At 37.8% G+C, this 27,725-nt stretch overlaps 1 protein-coding gene across 15 annotated transcripts in view; it reads right to left on the reverse strand.

Annotated features, from left to right (window-relative positions):
* ADAM22 (ADAM metallopeptidase domain 22) overlaps positions 1-27,725 on the reverse strand; it is a gene marked incomplete at its 3' end in the record, with an annotated part of 173,280 nt that overhangs the window by 38,622 nt on the left and 106,933 nt on the right. For 13 of the 15 annotated variants that reach the window (XR_013814270.1, XR_013814271.1, XM_079785609.1 and 10 more), the window contains exons 7-20: positions 27,326-27,395; positions 25,526-25,596; positions 22,122-22,196; positions 20,162-20,233; positions 19,167-19,333; positions 17,703-17,787; positions 16,597-16,687; positions 15,365-15,416; positions 13,060-13,159; positions 11,056-11,127; positions 10,736-10,828; positions 6,692-6,772; positions 3,937-3,987; positions 3,649-3,712 (exon numbers count right to left, since the gene is read on the reverse strand). Coding sequence is in view for 13 of the 15 variants with exons in the window: in XM_079785609.1 (XP_079641735.1) it covers positions 3,649-3,712; positions 3,937-3,987; positions 6,692-6,772; positions 10,736-10,828; positions 11,056-11,127; positions 13,060-13,159; positions 15,365-15,416; positions 16,597-16,687; positions 17,703-17,787; positions 19,167-19,333; positions 20,162-20,233; positions 22,122-22,196; positions 25,526-25,596; positions 27,326-27,395 (1,144 nt within the window). The remainder of the gene's footprint in view (positions 1-3,648; positions 3,713-3,936; positions 3,988-6,691; positions 6,773-10,735; positions 10,829-11,055; positions 11,128-13,059; positions 13,160-15,364; positions 15,417-16,596; positions 16,688-17,702; positions 17,788-19,166; positions 19,334-20,161; positions 20,234-22,121; positions 22,197-25,525; positions 25,597-27,325; positions 27,396-27,725) is intronic. The other 2 variants (XM_079785608.1, XM_079785614.1) reach the window with 1 other exon arrangement.

Raw genomic sequence — 27,725 nt, forward strand, 5'->3', positions numbered from 1 at the left:
ACAGTCTCCAATCTGGGACCCCTCGGGGGATGCCTGACTGCCTCTTTAGGCCCGATCCCTGTCGGGCCTAAAGAGGCAGTCAGACATCCCTTTCACAATCCGGGACTGCTGGCTCCCAACTGCTCGCCTGCCTGCCTGATTGCCCCTAACCACTACTGCCTGCCAGCCTGATCACCCCCTAACCCAGTGATGGGCAACCTTTTGAGCTTGGTGTGTCAAACTTCGCCAAAAAACTGAGCATAACTTGGGTAGTGTGTCACTTTGAGGAAAAAACTAACTCTAAGACTCTAGTCGCAAATGTTTCATCCTCAGGAGCAGCAAATGTTTCATCCTCGGTATGCTGCCGCGTGTCATCAGAAATGGCTACGCGTGTCAGTGCTGACACGCGTGTCATAGGTTCGCCATCACTGCCCTAACCACTCCCCTGCCAGCCTGATCGACGCCTAACTGCTCCCCTGCCAGCCAGATCATCTCCAACTGTTCTCCCCTGACACCCCGGTCACCCCCAAATGCCCTCCCCTGCATATTCTCTCTTTATTAGATAGGGTTTTTTCTTTAACATATTGGACAGCTCTAACTGGTTTGGCTCAGTGGATGGAGTGTCAGCCTGCAGACTCAGGGTCCCGGGTTCGATTCCGGTCAAGGGCATGTACCTTGGTTGGGGGCACATACTGCAGGAGGCAGCTGATCGATGTTTCTCTCTCATAGATGTTTCTAGCCTCTATCCTTTTTTCCCTTCCTCTCTGTAAAAAATCAATAAAATTTATTTTAAAAAAACATATTGGACAGTGTACCTGCTGTGGTCTTGACAAAACAGTAAAAATGTAAACCCAAACTAAAAGAGTCATAAAATAAACTCCTTAAACAGGAATTTCATGTGACTTGGAAAGGTGATATCCTGTGGTTGTTTCTTCCTTTTTTTCTTCTCTTTCTTTTTCTTGATGTTTCATCTTTTGTCCTTTCTTACTTTTCTCCTTCTATTCCTTTTCTATCCTCTCTTTCTCTAAACTTTTCCTTTGGTAGAATCATCAGTACTTGACTCGCTCCCTGGGGGCGCGGGTGCCTCCCAGCCAGACACCCCGGGCTGCCTCTGGGAGGGGATGGCAGTGTGGGGTCCTGGGCGCCTCCTATCCAGACACCCTGTGCTGCCTCTGGGAGGGGATGGCGGCGTGGGGTCGTGGGCGCCTCCCGGCTGGACACTCGGGGCTGCCTCTGGGAGGGGATGGCGGCGTGGGGTCACGGGCGCCTCCCAGTTGGACACCCCCCCCCCCCCGGGCTGCCTCTGGGAGGGGATGGCGGCTTGGGGTCCCGGGCGCCTCCCATACAGACACCCCGTGCGGCCTCTGTGAGGTGATGACGGCGTGGGGTCACGGGCACCTCCCAGCTGGACACCCCGGGCTGCCTCTGGGAGGGGATGGCGGTGTGGCGTCACGGGCGCCTCCCATCCAGACTCCCGGGGCTGCCTCTGGGAGGGGTTGGCGGCGTGGGGGCGCGGATGCCTCCCATACAGACACCCCGGGCTGCCTCTGGGAGGGGATGGCGGCCTGGGATCGCGGATGCCTCCCATCCAGACACCCCGGGCTGCCTCTGGGAGGGGATGGCGGTGTGGGGGCGCGGATGCCTCCCATACAGACACCCAGTGCTGCCTCTGGGAGGGGATGGCGGCGTGGGGTTGCGGACGCCTCCCATACAGACACCCCGTGGGGCCTCTGGGAGGGGATGGCGGCGTGGGGGCGCGGATGCCTCCCATACAGACACCCCATGCTGCCTCTGGGAGGGGATGGCGGCGTGGGGTTGCGGACGCCTCCCATACAGACACCCCGTGGGGCCTCTGGGAGGGGATGGTGGCGTGGGGTCACGGGCGCCTCCCATCCAGACTCCCGGGGCTGCCTCTGGGGATGGCAGCGTGGGGTTGCGGACACCTCCCATACAGACACCCCGGGCTGCCTCTGGGAGGGGTTGGCGGTGTGGGGTCACAGACGCCTCCCAGCTGGACACCCCGGGCTGCCTCTGGGAGGGGATGGTGGAGTGGGGTTGCGGACGCCTCCCATACAGACACCCCGTGGGGCCTCTGGGAGGGGATGGCGGCGTGGGGGCGCGGACGCCTCCCATACAGACTCCCGGGGCTGCCTCTGGGAGGGGTTGGCGGTGTGGGGTCACAGACGCCTCCCAGCCGGACACCCCGGGCTGCCTCTGGGAGGGGTTGGCGGCGCGGGGTCACGGGCGCCTCCCAGCCAAACACCCCATGCGGCCTCTGGGAGGCGATGGCGGCATGGGAGTCAGACGCCTCCCAGCCTGACGCCAGGGGCTGCTTCTGGGAGGGGATGGTAGCATGGGGTCCCCGGCACCTCCCAGCTGGACACCCGGGCTGCCCGGCTCTCAGTGGCAGCCCTCCCTGGGACTGGGGGACTCCAGCGGGGCTGAGCGTACTGGTCGCCGCCATCTTGTGGCTATGGGGGCCGCCATTTTTGTCGCGGAGGTACGGTTCATTTGCATACTACTCTATTATTAGATAGGATATATATATTTCATTCTGCTTTTAGAAAAACTTGAATTCATACCAAATCTCTGAGAGTCAAATAACATTTGAAGTTGTGTCAGCATCTTTGTCAAGATATTATTTTTGCTGAAGCTGGGATTGGTTGATGAAGTTTTCCAATAATTAGATCAAAATGACTTTTGCAAACTGATCAAAAGATGACTGTTGGTTTATATTGTAAAAAGTAATAATAATTATGTTGATACTTTCTTTTCCTACGTTTTTCTGTCAGCTACTGGTTATTCTCAAGATGAGGAAACAAAACTCTTCGTTCAGAGTACAAACCTGTATGATTAAATTTTCCCCCCATCCCAATGTTTCTCTAATGACTCAGAAGAGAGCACACACTTCCTCTCCCAAAGGGATTGTAGCCAGTTTGTGACAATTAAGGGTTATCATTATCTTTAATGATAATTGTCTTTTGAAAGACTCTAAAACAAAAAACTACTTTCAAAGGGGCAGATAATAGTTCTGGAAAAAAATACATTTATATATATTTTAAATATAAATATATAATTTCAATAATATGTTTTAGATATAATTGTTATATAATTCCCTATGAAAATCTGACAAACTTTACTAGTAAAGGGAGTAACATTAAAATTTCTCTCTGATATAGCAGAGCTACTTCAGCAGGTCACCAGTAAGGAGAAAAGCCAGCTAGAGTTCAAGAAAGATAGTTGAGGGAGAAAAAACAACTCGAGCAAAAATGCTACAGTTCCAATGCCACAGTTCCCTAGCCAGGGTCCACGTCCATCCCATATGGTTGTACAGGTTTAGCTTAAGGACACTCAGCTGTGGAGAGCGTACGTGGAACTAAAATCCACGTTTGTTCCGTTCTCCAAGCTGCACACCTGGCACAGACTTCACCTGCCTGGCAGCGAAGGCACCATCTGTCTCATCCGAAGGCACTGCCAACTACCAAGATGTGTAGGGCTGTGTCTTCTCAGAAGTGTCCTTCTCTAATTTCCACAAAAGTGCCCCTGCTCAGATGTGTGGTGGTTTGAAGACTCCCTCGCTCTTAATGTGATTGAAAATGTACTTCCTGCTCACATGACCCTTGGCCTGATATCACACTTGGAAATGATCGGGCCACACTGTTTACTTACTTTGCCCCCAGATGTATTTGCATTGTCTATCCCTGGTTTTGCATCTTCCTCCAAAGCAAATCCCCTAAAATGGAAAAGCATAACTATGAGCCATGCAATGTCTGCTGATGTCAGGTAACTGAAAAGGTAAGTCTGACCAGGAGAACTAGTCAAAGAGTATTATAAAGGCCTTTTATCTTCAGAATTTATTATGAAACATTTAAATTAAGGTTCCTATTTTGATAAGATTTCAGTATTTATTTCATGCTGGTACACACACAAAAATTAGGTAAAAATGAACTAACCTACCTGAACACCATCACATGAATATCCATCCATTTTATGAATATTTGGGGCACACTGGGAAAAGAAAACAGAACTATGAACCAAATGTGCAACAAACTATCGGGATTAGCTAATCCCTTTAATGCTTTCACTTTAAAAATAAAGTAGGAGAATACGTTTGGTGTCTTAAAATATCTGAAAATAAAAACAAAGAAGAGGAAGCAAAAGAAAATACAACAACTGGTTCACTTTCCCCTAAAAAACACTGATCCATCAGCGGCAAACACAATGGACGGCATGGCAGCAAACAGAAAGAAATGACAGCAAGGCCTCAACTAATGCTAAAATGCAAGAGCGTCTTGCTCTATACAGATACACTCTTCCTCAAAGCAAGTAAAACAAGAGCATAAAACAAAATCAAGGAGGATGCCAGCACGGATGGAGCAATAACTCTGTCTTCATTGTTGTGAGAAGCAGCACAGCCCTTCCACTCAAAATGACTCTCAGGCAGAACTCCGCATTGCACATGTTAGAAAAACACATGCTTTACAGCACGCCCCCTTATACCTTGTAGTAAGTACAGAAAACGCCAAAGCATTCTTATGGAATTTTTAAATTTATGATACCTTTTTCTATCATTATAGTAATTATATACTCATTTGAGAAAAGTTTACATAATGTAAAAATGCAAAATTAAAATGAAAGTCAAAAGTTTCTCAAATCCCCACCCCTCAAAGCAGCTATGTCTTACATTTTGTTATGGTTTTTTCTCTACCTTTTTCTACAAGTTTTGATATTTTTTTAAACCTAGGTATAATCAAAGTATAGATAATATTTTATATTCTGCTTCTTTCCTTTACTTACGAATTTCCTCCTCATCATAAACTTTTTTGTATTTTTAATAACTATAAGACATTGCACTGAGCTAACATCATATAACCAATGTACTCATAGGCTCTTTAGGCTCTGTGATTTGAAGAGAAATGATGTATAATGAAACCAATTTTACCATAGGCTAACTTAAATAAACAAGAGTTTACATTCCTGTGGCATCTCATCAATGTTGTATAATAAAATGGCTTTGAACAAAACACCGCTATGTCTCCAATTTATGCTGTTACAACTAATGCTACAAGAATATCTTTGTACATCCATCATTTCATTGTACCCTCATCACCACTGTTAGCTTAGAAATGCAATGCTAATTAAATAAGAAAGGAAAATACTTTTACATGAAAAATCTTTAGTCTTTTAGGATGACTACCTTTAAAATAAAGCATTTTTAATGGTTAAGGTAGATGTACCACATAAAAACAAAGAAGAGGAAGAACCAGGAACAAGGGTCATGTGAGCAGGAAGTAAATTTTCAACCACTGAATCCCTCGTTTCTAGAGGAAAAAATACACAGGCAGTCCTAGCTTCACATGGCTCCAATAGGCATGAATTTTGGGTATCACAGTATTGTTGAAGAAGACTAGTACCCCAACAACACAGTTCTAATATCAGTTCCCATAATATATTAACGGTGAGTAATTGCATAAAGCACAAGCTTTTGCTACTAGCTCTTCAGTTGAGTGATCACTAGGTAAACAACAGGGGAATGACCCAACTTGTCACTCTTTCAAAGCCTCTCAGTGACTGGTCACTTGCCATCTGTATATTTGGTTCATGCACAGACAACAAGGCATTGCTGCTCTGTCTTTGGGAGATAGCACGTGGCATTTTACAAAATTGGATAATCAAAAGAGGAAACTAGCCAACAAAGACAAAAATGCAGGAAAAAAAATGAAGACATGAAGTGAAATTTTAAGCAAATGTAAATGTTGTTATAGAAAAAAAAATCACTGACTATGGGAATATTGATAGTGCTATTTGGCAAAAAAACTTCACATTGACATCTTTACATCTCTTGGAGACAGTTTACAACATTGAAAGTTCAAAGGATAAAATGTTGAAAGCTGATTCAAACTTAAAAAGGACTACGGAAAAGATGTTCCCAAGGTTTACAAGAAGGTGGCATTAATCCTGATAATTTTTTTACAAAGAAAAAAAATACTGCCTGGCCAGTGTTGCACAGTGGTTGAGCATTGACCTATGACCCAGTAGGTCACGGTTCGATTCCCAGTCAGGGCACATGCCCGATTGCAGGCCCGATCCTCAGTAGTGGGTGTGCAGGAGGCAGCCGATCAATGTTTCTCGCTCATCATTGATGTTTCTACTTATCTCCCTCTCTCCCTAACTGTACATACACTGACCCTGCGAAACCTGGGACCCTAGCCAAAGTTGATCAACTTCCCCATCTTCTCTATTTACAACTAAATAATATGAAATTCAAGAGCAGCAGTTAGTGACTGAGGTGATGCAAACTGTCTGGGAAAAACAAGAGTCAAGACAGAGCAACAGGCTCCTTCAGAACCCAGTGCTCTGTGGGTCTCTCGCCATAGCTAACTTTCGTTTCAAAGAGCTGAAGAGAGTCTGGTTGTTTCCTCCTTCACTAAATAGACTAAAAGCTAATGAATTTTATTCTCCACTTAAAACAAAAAAGGCATGCATGCAATCTTGGCTTTGTTCAATGTGAAAACATAATTATGCTGAACATCTGCTCAAGCTTTGATGACTGAAATTTAAATTCCTGAAAAATAAATAAAAGGAGAGTAAGAATTTTTATGAGAGAGAGACATGAGCATCTTGTCCATTTCCATGTCATCTGGGGGTCTGGTGCACTGAGGATACGCCAACTTTTTCCCATCTGGTGTAGAGTGATTATTCTGTAGATTACCTGGCTTGAGTTTCCTGAGCATGATTCCCGAATATCACAATCATTTACTGCTTCTCGGCACACAGTCCCCATAGGCTGAAACTAAAATGAACAAAAACCAATGTGTAAAACTGCTGAAGAAAAATTTCTCAGAGTATCATCTTTAAAAAAGCAAAATGAAGATTTGGGGGATAGGAATATCTTAAACTATTGTAACATGGTAGTCTGTGAAAAACAGCTACTGAATGAAATGTTAATCCGGTACTTTTTGGAGAGAGTTTCTTGTGTATGGAGTAATGTGCACAGTCATCACACATAATCCTTGAATATCTTGGTAAAACAGGACCGTGCTTGATGATGCATCCTTTGAGACGGAGGAGTCAGTCAAGTTCTAGGAATTCTTCCTTCCAAATGGCTTTTGGATTTACACTTCGCCCTTCATTCTTACTGGCACATTGATCACACTACTCTTTTTTTTTTTTTACCTTTTCTGCCAAGAATTTGGAAGTTACATTTTGGGCTAAATTGCAAAAGTTCGATTTTCTGGTAAAGCTATTTCTTCCCGTGCTCTCCTCTTCCTTCTTTCCCGCCTCATTTTTAGATAGATTTATAGCTTGGGCTTTTATTCTTTTCTAATGTTTCTATGATGTGTACCCATGTATGGGAGGGTTTTTTTGTTTGTTTGTTTGTTTTTTGGTCTGTTTTCAACCACCTCAAATATTTCTTGTAAGTGTGGGTCTAATACCAATAAATGTTTAAGCTCATCAGATTTATAAATTGCAAGACTATTCATTATAACAAAACAGAGATACATAGCGTTTTCATCTTTCCCCTTGGCTCTTCAATCCCACTTACTTTCCTTCCCCCAAAATGTTCATATTTGGGGCTGGATCTTTCTCTGCTTTGATCTCTGCTCACAGAAAGACACACATTATTCTTCAAGCGCACGCACGCGCACACACACACCCCTTTCATCTTCCTCCCTTGCTCACAACCCTCCAGACAATTGAGTTTCCTGTTGTTTGTAGAACATGAACAGCACATTGTCAACTCTAACCAACATTTCAACAGATACATTTTAGAAGATCCAAACAAAAATTGTGTTCATTCATTCATTCAAGTATTTACTAGCCACTTAAAATGTGCCAGGCACTGGGAACCTAATAGAGAACAAAACATAAGAATCCTGCTTGCAAGAAACTGTTTTAATGGGGCAAAATAGGCTTACAAACAAGGAAATAAGCAGCATAATTTCATCTCATATACTCTGGCTCTCTTCTTCCTTGGAATTGGGGCACACCACAGTTTTAGAACATCTGGAGTAGAAATATGAGCAGATTTAAGGTAGAGTTTATATGAGAGTGGAACTGTTCAAGGACTGCCAGAGATTTCGGGGAGAAAGTACAGTGAAGGAGGGCCTGCACTAAGTGCTGAAATACAGAGGAAAATGTATCACCCCAAACCCCTGCCCTCCTAGAAGTTACACTGAGAGAAGAAAAATAATACATAAGCAGTGTTTTATAGCAGAGGTCCACCAGCTATGGCTTGAGGGCAAAATCTGGTTGGGCACTTGTGGGTGTTTTTTCTTTGGTTTGTTTTTATTTATTTTTTATTGCTGACAGTATTACAGATGTCCCCCATTCCCCACCCCTTGCCCCCCATCACCAAGTTCCCACTCACCCTAAGGCTATTGTCTGTGTCAGGCTATGCATATATACATATAAATTCTTTGGTTAATCTCTTCCCCTCCTCTCCACCCTCCTCTCCTCTCAGATCTGTCAGTCTGTTCCATGTATCTATGCCTCTGGGCCTATATTGTTCATCAGTTTATTTTGTTCATTAGATTCCACATAAAGTGAGATAGCATTTGTTTTCCTTTGTCTGGCTTATTTCACTTAACATTATAATAATTTCCAGGTCCACCCATGCTGTCTCAGGGTAAGAACTCCTTTTTTTTTTTACAGCTGCATAGTATTCCATGGAGCAAATGTACCACAGCTTTTTTATTTACTCATCTACTGACAAGCACTTGGCCATTTGCTTTTCTAAATAAAATTTTTTTGGAACACAGCCATGACCATGGGTTTCTGTATTTTTGATGGCTGCTTTCAAAGGCAGAAATAATTGACATTGATAGCTATGACCAATAAAGCCTACATTCTGGCCCCTTACAGAAAGTGTTTGCCAACTCTGACTTATATGCACATTATTATAAACACATGTAAAAAAAATAGAAATACACTCCATTTCTCATCTTGTTCTTCTATTTCCCCTCCTCCATTCACTATCTTGCTCTGGCTCCTTCAGGAGCCCAGGGTAGGGATGAGAGAGGGGATGGGAGGGTAGGGTTTGAGAAATTAGCAAAAAAGACCATACTTGACTGGTACTTATCTGTGGGATGATTAACGTACCACTTTATTGTATGTATTCTACTATTTTTTTACTTGTTCTTTGAACTGATTACATCACAAAGAGCCGAAGTCCATAAATCAAAGAAAAAATAGCCCAATTAAATGCACTTTATGGGTGGGCAGACTTAAAATAATGAGAATCAAAATAAGGGATTGGGGATCCCCTGTTATGGCAGTTGGAAAAGCTGACGGAATAAACAGTTGAGGCAGCCAAAATGAAAGAACGTCTGTTTCACATTTGGTTTCATCTTCCTCTTTTAGAGAGTTTTCTCAGAGATCTCTGCCAGCGCCTCACTTGTCTTACAGAGCTGCCAGAGACACCGTGGAAATGGGAAAACAGCAGAAATCGCTGCCAGCAGATCTGGGAAGTAACTGCACATAGATTCGTTGCCGGCTGAATGAGCCTCCGCAGGTTATTTCACTTCCTTGAGACTGGGATTGCGCAAGTGAAAAAAAGTCTGGATAGTAACGCCTATCAGAAAAGTGTGGTTGTGAGCATTATCTAAGACAGCATCTCAGCCAGGGGCGGATTTGCCCCCACGGGGACATTTGGCAATCTCTGGGGACATTGTGGTTGTTACCACTGGGAAGGATTGTGCTTGCATCTGGTAAGCAGAAGTCAGGGAAGCCGCTAAATATTCTACAATAAACAAGACTCACCCTCACAACAAAAAATTATCCAGCCAAAAATGTCAATAGTGCCAGCGCTGAGAATCCAGATATAAGATGATATACATTAACAGTCTTTAGCACTACCTCCAGCACTCAGTAGATAATTGGTTCATATTCCTCCCTCTCTTAACTCTAATTAGACTAATCAGCAAATAATCAGTAAGTATCTGCTGAGCATATTTATTCATTCATTCAACAAATATTTACTAAGGACCTGTACCAATTACTGTGTAAGTCCCTGGCTCTGCCTCCATAAAATGTACAGAAAGACATATTCAACCTCAGAAATAATGTAGAAATTGTACCAGACCTCCTATGAGAAGAGAGAAAAAACAATAGATTTCTTTGGAAAAGGTAAGCCTCAAATAACTGTTAGTCTTGATGGAAAGGCTTAAATATTTGGAGACGGGTATGAAGATGCTGGTGGGAGGGTGGAAACAGGCAATGTGTTTCAAGGTGCATTTTAAAATCTCTTGCACAACACATGTAAGGTGTTATCATGTCTAAAGTCTTCTTTTTGTTCCTTCAACAGCTAATGCAAGAGATATACCAAACTGAGCAGCAAGAAAAGAAAGGTAAACTGAAAATCCACTTGGCTTTATAAGAAAGGGAAAACAGCATTCAAAGATTTAACATCTGTTTTCATTTAATGTGCATGGTCCTCAAGGAGGCAGTAGTAGTGAGAGGACAAACTCTGGGAATTATAAAGATTCAGGCCCTCGCTCCCTGACTTACTTGGTTTAAGACCCTGGGCAAACTATTTAACCACACAAGCCTCAGTGTTCTCATCTGTTAAATGGGAATAAAAATAGTCACTACACCTCACAAGATTTTGTGAGGATCCTGTAAAGCATTTGGCACTTAGTCACTTAATATGTGTTAGATACTACTGTTGTTATTAGATTATATTAACCTCACCTTAACAGTGTAATCAAATATGTCCTCTTTTTCATCAGTTGGTTATGAAACAACATTTACTTACCTTGCACTTTTTACAACAAAGACCATCACTGCATTGAGAGTCTTGAGTCAAGGTGCATTTCTTACAACACTCTGCTCCTTCGAGGACACATTCCTAAGGAATATAATAATTTCCATAATGTCAGAAATGGGGTAATTTTCCTGAAAGTACCCAGATATTTTCTAAAATACATGAACAATCTCGTAATAATAATCTTCCTTCTATAAATCTTATAAAACTTCCAGGCATAACCCCTGCTCTGTATGTCTATCTCAGTGTATGGGCCTAGAATGACCCTGAATAATCTAAAAAAAAAGTCATCAAAACACCCAGAGACTTACTGCTGGGGTCCCACAGTCACACTCCTCTCCAGTTTCAATGAAGCCATTACCACACTCAGGAGGATCGAGAAGCTGTGGGATGAAAACCGAAAGGAGAATTAAAACAGAGACAAATCAATGTCAAAGACTTCATGAGACCCTAAGTGCCACACCTAAGCTCCTGGCATATCTGCCAGTTATTCCAAAATATATTTTTATTTTCCTAAACAGAAAGCATGACTTCCTATAACTTTAGGACTGGGAACCTTTGAACAGAAGTGTCTAATATTGTTTCCATGTCAGATTTAATCATATTTACATACATACATACCAAGTAGGGTCTGATACATGCCATCAAAATAAAATATGATCTAGCCATTGACCAAAACCAAGCCAGAGTGACTCCTGAAATTTCATTTCCTTCAAACAGGAAGCAAAGAACTCAAATCTTGGCTCAGCTGCTTATCTTGAGCAAAGAGCTTGCCATCTCTGAGCCCAAGAGTTTTAGTATTTAAAACAGGAATGATATCAACTGTCCATCTACATCACAAATTGCTGTGAGGAACAAGTCAATTACCTGTGAAAAGCCCTTTATTAACTATATTTTCTTGTGTAACAGAAAGTTATTTCATTGACAATGAGGAAAACATCACAAAATAACAAATCCACTAATTTTTAATCAAAATATTGCTCCTCCTATTAACATAGTCCTGCAGAGAACAGCAATGATAATTTTCCCCAGAAAGAGAAGCAGTTTTTGGTCTGTACAAGAGCATATTTTAAGACTGTTTAATTTTTAACTCTCTATCAATATATCTTTTGACTATAATTTATCTTATGATTACAGGTAAAATTAGTAAATATAGTTGCTATGTTTTAAATATATAATATCCATTCAAAAATTAATCAAAGTCTACATTTTACAGAATGGCAGTGAATACACACCTTTCAACACACACACACACACACACACACACACACACACACACTTTCTTAAAACCAACTAGAGGGAAGAAGCAAAACCAAATAAAGAAAGCAACAACAACAAGAAAAATCCCCACCTAATTTTAAATACTCTCTCCTCTCCAACAAAAGAATCAACTCATCTCTCAATTTCATTTCCAGTTGAAAGAGATCATAACCAAAGAGACAGCTTTGGGAAGCCCAGACTAAAACTTATCTAGGTGAAAAGCACTCTTATTCTCTTCCTCTGGGTTCAGAATAATCAGTAATTTTGGTTAAAAGACTTGAACTATTTTTCCTTTATAGCAATAAGAATTTTGTTCAATTATCACTTCTGGAACTTTCGGTGCTAACATCATTTTACTGCCATGTGATACATTTCCTAAATGTCACCCGAGTGGCAGAGAATGAAACCAGGTAAATGACTCCCAAGGCAGTGGTACACAGCAGGACGTCACAGTTGAAGTAATTAACAAGGACAAAGCATTCTCCTTTAATGTCTTCCAAGGGCAGGAGGAAGACCTGCTTTCAGGCAGTCAGTGATCAAAGGACGTTCCACACCTTGCAAAAGCCTCTGACAAAGTCTAAGCACAGAAAGATTTTCTCCTTCTCTTCTTTAAGCAAACTTGGTTTTCATATTGAGAAGTACTTGCAATTTTAATCATACTGCTTATTCTGAAAGGCAATGGCAGGGAGTGATGAAGGTAGCTATGCCCCCTCCCCTTTCTATCCAAAGAGGGGAACTCAAGAAAAATGAAATGAAAACATTTTTGTAAGTTATCCCTGAATCATCATGTGGCCGTATAAATAGAAAATGTAAAATTTTCAGAAAGCCAACATTCTTATTTCTACCTACTTTCTATTCCTATCAGAAAAGCCCCAAATGCTCAAGATTAAAGCTGGCTTTGAAAATGCAAATACTTAGCAAATTTAGAATACGGTACATATTCAATATGCACAAGCCAAGTTGAAAAGCTCTCTTTTATAACACCAAATGGCTGAAAAATGTGTGTTATCATACTTTAGAAAGATTAATAACTAATAACTGATCACACTTATTACCTTAGAAGGTTTGTTGAAAAGGCAGGCTCCACCTCCACTGTTCAGGAAGTCATGATACTCTTCAACATTACACTGGGTAAACTTCTTAGGAAGATAGTAACTATAAGAGAGAGAAAATTAACAGCTGGGTACAATTTTTGCCTCCCTTGTCTGTATATTAGAGTTAAAACTGAACATTGTTAAAATTATACTTTTTCTCAAAAGTGAAAAGTAAATTCCACTTATGTACAATATTTGCATTCAAATCCCTAAAAGTTTTATTCAATCAGTATATTTCTAAATTCTTCATTTGATGACCAATGGTGATGATGGGTTGTTCATTATTTGCATACATATTCATAGGAAACACACACACTTGTAATTTCCATCAAAAAGAGGAATAATTTATTTCATAATAAGTCATTCCTAAATATTACAATTGGGCTGGAACCCAAACTGCAAAACAGTCTACAAAACAACTGACCTATAATCTACAAATGTGTCAAGGTCATGAGAGTCAAAGAAAGTCAGGAACTGTTCCTGACTTAAGGAGGCTAAAGAGACATAAAAACCTGATGCCTGATTCTGAACCTTTCCTAAAATGACATTCTGAAACATAGAGCCAGTGTTGAATGAGGGCTAAGAATTAGATGATTTATTTGTTGTACTGTGTTTCTGTAGGAGGATGTCCTTATTGGAGAAATGCACACTAAGTTGTTGGCAGTGATGGGGGACCAAGTTAGCAATTTATGATTCAAGGACAAAAAGGTTCTGTTACTATCCTTGCAACTTTTCAAGTTTCAGATTGTTTAAAAAAATGTATACAAATAAAGTAACAAAGGGTCAATAGCAAAAGAAATAACTATAGAGCAATTGGGCAATGTGTGTTAAGAATCTTCAAAATGAGAAATATTCTCAAATCTAATAGTTCTAATTTTAAAAAATTTTCTTCAGATAATTAGCTATGTCTGAACTCAGATATTTATGGTGGCACAGTTTATAATAGCAAATAACATGAAAATAACCTAAATGTTCAACAGTTAAAGAAACAACAACCTGTTAATAAAATAGAATACCATGTAGTTATTAATAATCATGGTGTTCAAGAATAAAGACTCAGAAAAAAATGTTGATTATATAATGTTAAGTAAAAAATGAATAAATAGTTGTATATCCAACAGGATCCAAATTTTATAAAAGAACAATAAAAATGAAAAGAAAAAAATATTGGATTTAAACATTATTTTAATACTGTTTTTGTAACATTAACCATGGTATTTAATTATGTAGTCAGTATTTAATTTTTAAAATCTGGATAATAGTTTACAAGTGTTCACTCTTTCATTCCTTCTACCTTTTCAATTATGATGGAAGTGTGGCGTTCAGGAGGGGACAGAGGGAGCCCTGAAGCTGAGTATCTAGAATGTTACTGAAATAAGATCACAAGATGATGAAAGCTTAAAAGTGTGTGTGTGTGGGGGGGGGGGGGGGGGGGGCGGGGGACGAGGGGGTACGAGAAGAGATTAGACAAAGACCTTATATGCATCTATGCATTACCTATGAACTCAGACAATAGGGTGGCGAGGGCCTGGGGTGGGGTGGGAACCGGGTGGAGGGGAGCTATGGGAGGAAAAAAAGAGGGACATCTGTAATAATCTCAACTATAAGGATTAATTTTTTTTTAAAAAAAAGTAAGGGGTAGTGATAAGCTTGACACGAAAGAAATGATTGTAGAATTTAGAAAGAATAAAAGATTAATGCCTGAAAGCGTTTGACAGGTGGGACAGAGTAAAAATAAAAACCTTTCTCAGGAGAGCAATTGTGCACAACTCCTCCCACTCCTTGTTCAGTGAGGCGCCTTTGGTAGCTTGAAACCAGCCATTGTAGTGTCTACACCACAGGCTCTACTTATGATGGAAGGCTGCTGGGAATCTGAGAAGCGACAAATCTGGGCTTTCTTTCTGGTTTTTGTTTTTGAGAGTCAGCTTACCAGCACAGTTCTGTGTATAACCCACTGAATTAGAATTGAAGAAGATAAAAGGAATGGGAATTAGTATGTAAGCCATCAAGAACAAAGTTGTTCCTCATTTCCAGCCTAGATTCAAGGTCAAAAACATCTTTGACCTTCTGGATTAATTGACATCAATTGTTTTCATAAATAAGATACTCGTTTGTGAAAATATTTTACATAACAAATCTACTGATTCTCTCTTAAATGCCTGTGGTGAGGGTCCATGCACTAAGTTATTGGGTGTCATATTCCTAGGAAGACAGCAGCACAGCAGGGAAAGGAAAAGTGAGGTATTTTCAAGTAGAAGTGGCTCACCCGGTGTCTCCCATTATGCATCCAGACCATGTGTCCTCACATGTACACTCGCCTAAAATAAGATGAATACACAAGCCTTATTACAAAGTAAAAAAGGTGCATTTGAATTGTTCCTATCTTAAAAAGTATATCTTAACTTTATTCCTAATATAATTTTTAAAAAGTAATACCTGCTTTCTAATTTCCCTTATACTTATAGTTTCTATGCAATGAATAACCACAAAAATCTACCCTGACCCTGTCAAGTTTATATAATTCTTACTAAAATTAAATCTTTTGATATTATCAAGTGGCCATATTTTTAAAGAATTCACTTAAAATAAAATACAATGAAATAGTGACACACCACTCTAGGATCTTAGTGTCACAGGCCTTTATGAGAATCCTTACAATTTCCTGTTTATTGTTAAAAGCCTCTGCACCAAGGCCGCTGGTAGAAGGCAGTATGATACATTGGTTAAGCAGAAGGGCTTCAGAACCAGAAACATCCAGGTTCTAAACCTGGGCTTGCCATTTAACTTAATCTTGAGACATTAGCCTTTTATGATCTAGTCACATCTGTAAAATGGGGCTAATAATGCATATCTTGCATGAATATCTAGAGGATTAAATGAATATCAACATGTAGGTAATACTGGCATTCAATTATTTGTCATATAATCTGTATTCCACAAATTATAATAGTTATTAATATAAGCAATTATATTTATAATGTCTGTTTTTAAAAATAAAATAAATATGGTTATAATCAACATATTCATAATACAAAGTGAAGTAACTTGGTAAAATATACTAGTATTCCTCATAGATGCTAAATATAGCATATTTTACTAGGTCCATATTTAGTAAGCCCTTTATCAGTCAGGCAAATTCTCTATGGACCTATTAAGAGATGTTTTAACTAAACCATAATAAAACAGTATGCCTTAAACCTATATGCCTAAGATTTTTTATTGAAACACTTAAAATTATTTTGTCCTTTTTATGTTAAATTCAAACATTTATCATCACATAACTTTAAATGTTCATAACACATGGAGAAATTTTCATTTGTAATACAAATATAATTGTGTATTACTTTTGAAAAATGTTTTATTTTGTGCCCTGTTTATCTTATGTTATCATCCAAACTCTTTTGATCAAGCCACTGAATTAAAGAATCTCATTCTCCAAAACATTTCACAGATAGTCTATTTTAAATACAATTAAACCACACGTGTACTTCAACTTACCACTTGCTAACTTTCTTTTGTCTGAGATAATACCAATATTATGGGCTAATGACTGGGCAAGTGTAACTGCCATTAAATCAGTTTTCCCAAACTGAAAAACAAAACAAAAGTAAAATACATGTAAATGCAAATTGTTTTTATTTAAGATGGGCCAGAGAAAAATTCACAATATAATTGAAAATAAGTAATCTCTAAGTATTTTATTTGGCACAGGTTAAACACATAATAGCCAATACTGAACTACTGAGCATTTGGGAAGAAGTAATAAGAAATAAATCCATATTTGATTAAAGTTTATAGACTAGAAATCAGGGAATCACCAACTTATCAGTTTGGAAACTTAAATCTAATTCTGAGTCCAAATTTCACCAGTGACATGTCTGAAAAAATGTAATACTTACATAAAATTAGTCATTTGGATAATAATAATAATAAATGAGTGAATTATTTGTAACTTTTCATCTCTGTATGTCCACTTGTACTCCTGAAATTTCCCCAAACTAAACAGAACATGGCTTCTGAAAACAAATGCTAAATAACAGGATGTGGTGATGATCGTTGGCCAAAGAAAACTTAAGAAGACCTAGAGGTATTTTTTTCAATATACAGCCTCCCAAGGATTCAAGTATTTCCTTTTAGATCACTTCCATCAGGTTTAGTGCCTTAGGGGTAGAAGGAACCCTTTGAAAAGCCTGGTCTATTTTTTTCTCCAAAAATTTGCCAAGTATCAAAGAAAGAAGAAAATTTCCAATTGGGTTTTTGTAGTAAGCTGAACAATTCAGAGAATTACTCAATTCTCTGGAAAATCAATCAAAGTGATAAACAAGGCTTTATTGTCCATGAAAGTAAAAGTAAATATTTTCATTAAATAATCTGTAAATAGCTAAATCTGGAAATTATTGTAAGTATATCATGAACAGAATTATCAGATATTATCTTCTATTATTCCTTATTCTGCCCTCTGGTCATTTACAGTAACTACACTGGTATTAATAAAACAACCTAACATGTGGAGAATGTGGACTACTGAGAACTTATCTCTTAAATATTAGGAAAACATTTTCAGCCATCATACCACTTTGTACTGTACAGATGTTCACACCTACTTCATTCACGCCTCCTCCTTTCAGCAACGAGCAAATCCCACCAATATAAGCTGCCCCGCTCCGGCTACTCTCAAATTGACTTCCCCTTTCAGAAAAGGAAATGAAAAATACTTACTGCTCGCAGTTCAAATATCATAACACCTCTCATTAATAATTTATCACTCTTATTTTCTCAATGCACATAACATTTGTATACTATATGTTCCTAAAGCAAGGAAGGAATATGAAAATTATTTATACACATAACCATAGAGAAATGTTTTTGGGGAATGTTTCCCCATATAATCACTATCTTCAAGAGAACTCTACCTATTAAAAAAGAATTAGTAATATGATGTACTCTGAGAAGGATACAAAATCACTACTATGCTATTTCTGCCAAAAATGCATAACTTGAATCTCATAATGAGAAAATCAGCCCCACAAAGAGGGGCGTTCTATAAAATAATTGGCCCATACTCTTCAAAAGTGTTAAGTTCAAAATAAACAAAGGAAGGCTGAGGACATCTTACAGATTAAAGACTAAATAGACACGACAGTTAACGCAATGTGTGGTCCTGCATTGGATCCTGAATTTGAGACAGGAGAGAATTAGCTATAAAAGACATTATTGAGACAATTGGTAAAATTTGAATATAGACTATAGGTTAAATAACATATTACTAGTATACCAATGCCAAATTACCTAGTTTTAATAATTTACTATAGTTATATAAGAAAATGCCTTGAGTATCAAGTAGTAAATGCCCAGTAAGTAAAGGTCTCCAAGTTACTCTCAAATGGTTCAGGGAAAAAAAATTGATGGATGAAAGGAAAGAAATAATAAGACAAAAGGGGCAAAATGTAAACAATTAATGAATGTGGATAAAAGGAATAGGGTTTTTCCTTACAACTTTTCTCTAAGTTTGAAATTATATAAAAATAAAGTTACCCCCAAAATATACTCTTTTACTTCCATTTATAACTTTCTTCAACAAAAGCTCTGACTTCAAATGATAGGTTTTTAAAATGCTATTATATATATCTTGCTATTACATCAAATATACATGTTACAAAAAAACCTTTAAGAGAGAGAAAAACAAAAGATAAACTCTGGAAATACTAAGCTCTCATCTTAAATCAAAAGCAAAGTTAACATTTAAAAGTCAACAACATTAAAGTTGTTGTTTTTAATAAGTTAAAAATACTCTGTATTAACAGTACTTCTACTCAATAAATGCTTTCATTAAATCTCTTGAAAATTTAAATGAAATGTATATGCAATAAGAAAATAACTCAAAATTAAAGCTCTTACATTTTTGTGCCAATTTTAAACAATTTATACTTTAAAACTTCTTCCAAATGTATCTTCCCTATCAAATCCTAATTGCATTATGCAGTACAAAGGATACATCTCAGTCACAGGTCATAGAGCATTCAACATGGAACCAGAAAAAGTAATAAATCATTACAAAAGTTACGTACGAAAAAAGGTGAACTGCATCACTTTTCTCTTTGATAAAATCCCTCCTGTATTTCATAAACTCACGTAGGGTGATCAATGGATTTTCAGATATGGCAAACTTGTTGTCAGCTGCCCAGGTTTCCATGGCAACCAATACTATCCTGGTCTTAAGTTGGTCTTTATATATCTAGTATATAACAAAATGAACACACCAGCTATACATGTGGTAAAATCAAATGTTTCATGAACAGGACAAAAATTCCTACTTAAGGAAACACCTTGAGTTTTAATTAATGCAAGAAATGTCATCGTTTTTAAGGGAGAGAGTTATTTTTCTAATTTACATGCATTTCCCTTGAGTAACAGGGAATCGGTTGTTTAGCAAGTAACACCCAAAGAATAGCACTAGTTAGAAACAAAAGGTCATGTTTTGACAAACACTTGTGCCCTTATTCAAGGCTCTCCCCGAGTCCACCTTCTGGCACCTAGACAACGCATCCCTGCATCCCTGAGTTCCCCTAGGTAGAAAGTGAAGACTCTCCAAGGAAATCATCTCTGCACACCCCGACTGTCCCTGACTACAGTCATAGAGAAGGTCCAGGCACTGTCTTGTCAGAAGGAAGATTTGGAAAGCAGATACAGGAGGATTATTTAGTTGCATAATTCCCACAGCGTCAGGCACCCTTTTGGAAAAGGCAAATCTTATACTGCTTGAAGTACAGGGTGAGCATCTTTGTTAGCGCCTGTGACCCAACCTTTTCCTTTCCCATGTGTAAAATACAGGAAGGAATATCAGGCATAAACCTGTGGGTGACTGTGGCCCCTCCCTTTTATCATCTTCCCAGCCAGATAGCAAAGTCGATAAAGTCAACTGCATGGTTCCCAGGGATTTGGGAGACACCTTAGCTAAAGTGTAACTTCGAGTGGTGAAAATGTAAGAACCATATTATCTGTTCTACTAGCCATCAAGACATAAAATTCCTCTATGGCAATATTGAATCGGGTTGATACTTACTAAATCCGCCATGTTCACCACCGATTTCGCATACGTATTGGTATGTACAACGGAAAGCCGATGTTTTTTGAACTGGAAGCAAAAGGAAACAAGTGAAGGGCTTTCAAAGTCATCAGCAAATAATCAACTCAACAAAGAAAACACGGTGTAGTTGAAAGATCTCTATGGTTTTCTGTAAAAAATATATATAAATAAGAATTGAGACCTAGTCCTTTACATGCTATATTCTGAGAAAAGGCTCTTGAAAGTTGGAGGCCTCAGTTTACTCATCTGTGATATGAAGGAAAAAAAATACTCATTCCATCTACTCCACAAATTTATTTCTATCAAGAGATTACTATTCAAAATAATTAAAACATATAATGTTATCTGTGAATTGCAAGACATACTAATATAAGTAGCATCAAAGTCAGAAAAAGTGAATGTGAATACTGCTAAAAGTATAAAAATGTATGAATTCTATAAGACTTATTCATTCAGGAGAAGAAAGCCCTAAAGGTTACAAAGAGGTAACTTATAAGCAAGATGTGAATCACATACATCTTTTCTTTGGCCCCAAGGCTGTTTTAAAAATCAGAAAATACCATGTGAAACCTGATTTCTGGCTTCACTTTAAATGAGCATCCCTACATGGTAAAAACTGGCAACTGCTGAAAAGCAGCTGCTCCCACTAGACCAGCCATGTGGCATTCCTTTCTTCACCACAGGCCTCACTCCTCTATACTGTTTAATACCTGACTCACTTTACTTGTGTTTTCTGCGGAAAGATGTCTATAGACATGTGAATTTTTGATATTCCAAAATACCCAAAATTATGTTTTTGCAACTTATTTTTGTTTTGTAGAAATCTCAGGGAATAGTAACATGCACTGAATTCGAAAAGGTAGAAAGGGAAAACTTCGTCTTAGCCTTAGCAAGAAAGAAGCACTCAATCTTGATGGTATAATTAGTAAAAAGAATTAAAATTTATATTATTTGTTTAATCATATGTAAATAAATGACATTTTCCCTCAAATAAATCATTCAAAGTAAATCCAAATGTACTTTCACGTGAAATTAAAATCAAGCCATGTGCATCATTGAACACTTTTAGTGCAATGCCCTAGTTATGCAGAACAATTAGTATAAGACTAGACTGTGACTATAACCATATGACTGCTACATGAACTGAATCGATACAGGAATTGAATATAACAAAATAACAGACTCAACAAAAATGAGTTTTGCTAGATTCTTATCCTAAAAATCTTTATTACTTCGCTATATAAACTTTTCCATATGTTTTACTGCACAGCAAGACAGAAATAGAAATGTTGCTTCTATTTCACTAGGATAAACTTGAACATTGAAAACTAAAGTGTCACATTATTGGTGTCATACTAGTAGAACTTTTTTTTAAAAATCTTGCCATTTTAGTAAGAGGAAATATTAGCCCCTATATTAGTCAAGTAGGAACTGACATTAACCTTTTGCACTCGGATGTCGAGTGTGACTCGACACGGTTAGCATCAGTAGCAGCTCGTATGTCAAATAGTATTGAATGTATCAATAATTTGAAATATAAAAAAATCCAAATAAATAAGTTTGTATGAAAAGAAACTACAGTTTTTTATTGTACTGCCGCGCTTTGTAAAATCTGGGGTATTTAAAAAATTAAATCCCGAGTAGAATAAAGGAATCGAGAAAAAAGCAAGCAAGTGCAAAGGGTTAATCAAGAAAGAGTTGACATTATGAGCCCCAGAAATATTTTTGGAACTTCACAAAATACTGTTAGTTACTTTCACCTAAGGGTGTTTCCTTCTTATAGGTTGTTGCGGGGTAACAAACATATCTGGTTACACAAATACCTTGTCCAGGTTAACGCTTTATGGACCTCTTTCTTCTAAACATATTCCTGCACTGACCAGTTTTATCCAAGGTACGAACAAGTGCAAACAACAAGAAATTCAGCAAATCCTACCATGAGATGATCGTTCACAATCATCAGTTCAATATATTTGGTTTCCTCCTCTACATTTCGAGGATGGCGATGGAGCTGCAACATAGTAAAGGAAATGGCACCTAAATAGGCCCTCTGAACTTGGCTGTGAAAAACTAAAAAATATGTTATACATTAGATTCTCAGACCTTACTCATCTGATAGCTGAAAATGTGTACCTTTTCACCAACCTCTCCCTATTTCCCCACCTCTTAGACCCTGGCAACCACTTTTCTATTCTCTGTTTTTATGAGTTTGACTTTTTTGTTGTTGTTGTTGTTGTTTTAAATATATTTTATTGATTTTTTACAGAGAGGAAGGGAGAGGGACAGAGAGCTAGAAACATCGATGAGAGAGAAACATCAATCAGCCGCCTCCTGCACACCCCCAACAGGGGATGTGCCCGCAACCAAGGTACACGCCCTTGACCGGAATTGAACCTGGGACCCTTCGGTCCGCAGGCCAATGCTCTATCCACTGAGCCAAACTGGTTTCGGCTGTTGTTGTTTTTTAGATTCCATTTATAAGTGATACCATGCATTTTTGTATCTTGAATTTAAGGCTGAATAATATTCTATTGTATATATGCCACATTTTCTTGATCTATTTATCCATTGATGGACACTCACATTAATAATACTGCTTTGTATAACAAATTTGCTAAGAAAATAGAACTTCAATGTTCTTATCCCCCTAAAATAGGTAAATAAGTGAGGTGATAGATGTGTTAATTAACTCCATGGGGGAAATGTTTTCACAATGTACACTTAAATATATTACAATTTTGTCAATGATACCTCAATAAAGCTGAAAACTTTTAAAAAAGGGAAACTTTAAAAAAATATGGGAGAAGTAAACAAAACAGTTTCCCCCTTTTATTCACTTAGCATTTATTTTTTCATTTTCTTCAATTAACTTAGTTTTTGAGGAAGTAATACATTTACATGGTTCAACAATTAAAGAATTATAAACAAGTAGAGGGTGAAAGTATTCCTCTCACCTCTGCCCCCCATTTACTCAGTTTTTATCCTTCCCCAACAGTGGGTACAGCAGTTACTGTTTTCTTCCATAAATATGTATGCATATAAAATCAAAGGATATACATTTCATTTTGTACTTCCATCTATTTCATTCTCAGGCTATTTTCCTTTAACAGTATACCTCAGAGACTGTAATAAAATGGTTTAACTTAAGCTCCTGCGAATCTCTGAGAGGTTTACCGGGAGAGAGATGATTGACACTTGTATTCTTTAAGCTCCAAATCTGGGCTTGAGACATGTTCCTTCCTCTGGCAGGGGTGAGAGGATCCCCCAAATGACACAGGAACTTTGTTGGGATAGTTTTGAGAGTCCCCAGGTTTGAGCTATGCAGTGCGGCTACATCTGTCTGTTCAACAACAAATTTTTCTCCACCTTCAAAATCACGACGAGAGAATGCTACTGGCAAGAGCCACAAAGGCAGCCATATCCCTTTGTTCTCCGCAGTTAGTCTATAACACAGTCTTTAACAAGATACGCAAAATTAACCTTTTCCTTTACGCCATGCTTTGATAAACAGTTTTTTCAATAAAATCTTTTTGCTCACTTGCCCAAGGGCCATTTTGGTGATGAGGGTATACAATCAAACCTAAGTCCATAATGAATGTGTTTTGAGTACTGCATTTAGAGAAAACTAAAACATTCCTGCCAGGTGGATTTTGTTTCATTGCTAACACACTCCCAAACTTAAACAATTTTTTTTTCCAAAATCCCTTATAATAAGTTGATAGGGAATAACAGACATAATTTGGGGTTTGGAAACCAAAAACTAACATAAGCCGCATCCAATCACAGGAGTCTCTTTAAAAATGGGTGTTTTTAGGGTGCTAGTCTCTGCATTTTTAACTGTGGAGGAGACTGAGCCTTGTAAGTTAATACAGTAGATTCACAAATTTCTACATTTCCTGAAGGTCAGAATGTTGCCAATATTGGCCACACAGTTTTAAAACACTTCATCTCCCTGGGTCCACACAGTTCTCAGTAAGAGAAATCAAGAGTTTGTCTGCTTAGCGTATGACTGGATGTTGCAAATGTTTGTGAAAAACATAAAGAATTATGTCAACAGAAAATCATCCTATTCTCTCACTTATTAACTCATGAAAATAATTCCTGTTTCCAATTAAATCCTGATGGCAATTACTTCTGTCTATGTAATTGGGCCTCAATATATATGAATATTCACAAAATATATAAAGTTCAGAGTAGTAATTCATAGAACACAAAGACTTCTGAGAGGCAGTGTATTAAGCCTATGTGGCCATCAGAACTTCTCTGAGACCAGACTTTCTAGGTCAGAATCCCAGATCCACCACTGGGTAACCCAATATATCCTTGGGCAAGTTACTTAAGCCTCCTATGCTGAAATGTCCTTATCAGTAAAATGGAGATAATAATAATACCTTCCTCATAAGATTGTTATGAGGATTACATGTGTTAATACAATTAAAATTCTTAGAACAGGGCCAGGCACATGGGAAGTACTCAATAAAATTTAGCAATTACTATTCACATTAGAAATCTGTCTGTAAACATGTTTTATTTCACACAGATTAAACATATTTTAAAAAGAAAATACCTGTTTCCTTCAACTGTTTGATCTTACTTGAGATCTAGTTCTCTCACCCTGTCTTTTTATGCCACACACATACTATCACACCAACCACCACCACAATGGTGAGGATTGCTTAATTCTGATGGCCCAAGTTCTTATTTTGTCTGAACCATTTATCAGCCCCATAATTCTGCACAAGTCATTTTCACATTGAAAAGCCATTATTTTTTTCCTGGATAAGAGTAATAATAGTACTTACTTCATGTGGTTAGAGCACTGTACAACAGTTGTTATTTTTATTACTAAGTCCAAGATCCATTGAACATTCATAAAGTAGACATCCTAATTTTATATTCTAGACTCCAAAGTAACTCAAGTGTGACAATAGCATTTGTGGCTTCAAAACCTGATGGATTCACTCAGAAGGGGTTATCTTTAAAAGGATAAATGTGAGGATAGACACCATACAGGCAGATCCCAGGATATGCATACTAGGTGGCGCATAGCAGGTAAGGAAAAAGGCCTATGTTATAAATAATCTGAAATGCCACGGCAGGGCCCCATAATCCATCTACATGACGAATAACCACATTATCACCACAGTCCTGAGTCCTTTCTGAGTCTATGAAAGAATATAGCCACACCTCCACTGCTGGTGACAGATCCATCATGCTTACTGCTTACCACACCCTGACAAATGTCTTAATATCCTCTCACAGAGACTTAATGTAGAGTCAATTGACTGGCAGTTGCCAAGTGTTTTTAAAGCATCACAATATATACCTGTGAATACATACCTGCCGTTTAGTCCTTTTTGGTCTTGGCTTCAAAATAAATTTTGGTGGAGTGATGTTTACTTGTTGGAACTCTAAAAGGAAATAAAAATAAATTAAGTTAAACTTATTGAAATGTCTACCTTTATTTCATACAAGGCAATCAAAGTTTTACTAGCCCTTCCTAGTAAAAATTATCTAATTATACTTTATTAATACTTGTAATTATTAATAAGTAGTTGTAAATTTTATAAGATAGAATTTGCACTTAATAATATAGAACATTAATCAAAACAATTATGTTCATATCAATACTGAATAAATACATTATGAATGAATATAATATTAAAAAATCTCAAACATTATTCCTGTTCTAATTTATCTCAAAGTTTTTCTCATATTTCTCCCATAATTACATTCTTTATTTGGAACCTTCTAAATAGCCAACTTGACCTACATGTTTACTACTGACATTCATTAAAGAATGACACTCCAAGTGTTGGTGAAGAAGTGTTGGTGGAGCAATTAGGACTCTCATATATGAGAGTATAAAATTGATCAAAAAGAAAAACAAAGAAAGAAAAAACACCAGTCCTTAGAAATCTGTCATGTAAAACAAAAGGTTCTACCATCAAACAAGTGTGGAGAACACCTGATTATATTCTGTCTCTGGGAAATACATAATGCATAAAAAGACAAAGGTGCTGATAATCCATAACCCAGTGAAACTATATTTAATTACAAATCAGTAAGTTTACTTTTGAGCTTATTTCACAAAAATTGCAGTTTTGACATTTATTTCTAATTTTCTTCTAAGTTATCATAGTAAATCTAAGCATCTTGAAAGTTAAATAACACTCTTAAAATGGACAGGGCCAACACTGATTATAAAAGAAAACCAGAAACTAATTAAGACAGACCTGAGTTTTCAAAGAATATGTTCAAAACTCATTTTTAATAACAGCAAAACTGCTAAGTTATTTCCAAAATTTCTTTTGGAAATAAGCCCTCAAAAAAGTCTTTTTTTTTTTTTAATTACAAGATTGTATCATGGCAAGCCTACAATAAAGTCCTGGGGGGAGGGGGGTATTTATCACTTTAAATATTAATTAATGTTGGTTACTTCCAGTAATATCTATTAGATTGTGGCTTTATTCTCAGGCAGCTAGTCATGAGTAATTTTCTTCCCATAAGAGGAATTATAAAAGTTACATAAGATAGCTGTGTGAAATAAAAGCATTATATGCTCATTTGCAGATTTTTCAAAATAGTGAATTCTATAAAAATAGGACCTTATATCCTATTAAGATTTGGATGCAACTCTTAAATCAACATCTATAAATAAATGGACCTATAAACATACATGAGAAGGAGAGACTGATTCCACAAATAGCACATAAAACAAAAATGTTAATCTAAAATAGTTCTTCCTTAAAATGCTGGGGCATAGAGAGATGTGGATAACAACAAATGGGAAAACAATTAAGAGTTCATCCCTATGTTTACAACCCAGTATTTTACCAAGAGTGAATGTTACTTATGCAGACCAATTTCTGACCGAACGTTATTTATCTTATAGTACCTTACTTGGAATCTTATGATTTTAAAAAGTTTCCCTTCAATGTGTTTGAGTTATATCTTTCCAAACTCATCCACTGTCAGCATGAGGTCAGTCTTCATTTTATTCTCCCTCTTGATGCACTTGACTTTCTCTCTAAAATTATAAGCAGTTGTGTGCTAACGATATTCCAGCTATAGATGAACTCTACAGCATTAAAATAAATTATTAAAGTTTTTTTTAGAGTCATTATAAGAATTTCATACCAGAGGGGAGATCATCCAAAGGAAATTCAAAGAGTCTGGATTTGTAAACTGAGTGAAAACGGAAATCCTCCTGAAATAACACAGACAGTAGAGATTAAGCATGTACTTCCAGACACCTCCAGCCTCAGGCAATCAGAGCTGGAGGAGCTGGAACCCTTAAGACAGCCGTAACTTGACTACATAGACCCCTGGGTTTAAAGTGGCGATAAGCCATTGCACAAGAGCTCACACTCACTCCCGTGTTCTCCTGCACCCGAGCGACATCCTATTAGAAGCAAAATGCCTTCACAAACAGAGAAGCCATTTGGAAAATAAATGAATGGGTCTATCCCCCCAAGGAGAAGGAAGACATCTGGGAAAGTGGGTTAACGTTTTTTATGACTGGTTCCTTTCCATGATT

The sequence above is a fragment of the Cnephaeus nilssonii genome (genome assembly GCF_951640355.1).
Source record: "Cnephaeus nilssonii genome assembly, chromosome: 12".
In the NCBI taxonomy this organism is placed as follows: Eukaryota; Metazoa; Chordata; class Mammalia; order Chiroptera; family Vespertilionidae; genus Cnephaeus; species Cnephaeus nilssonii.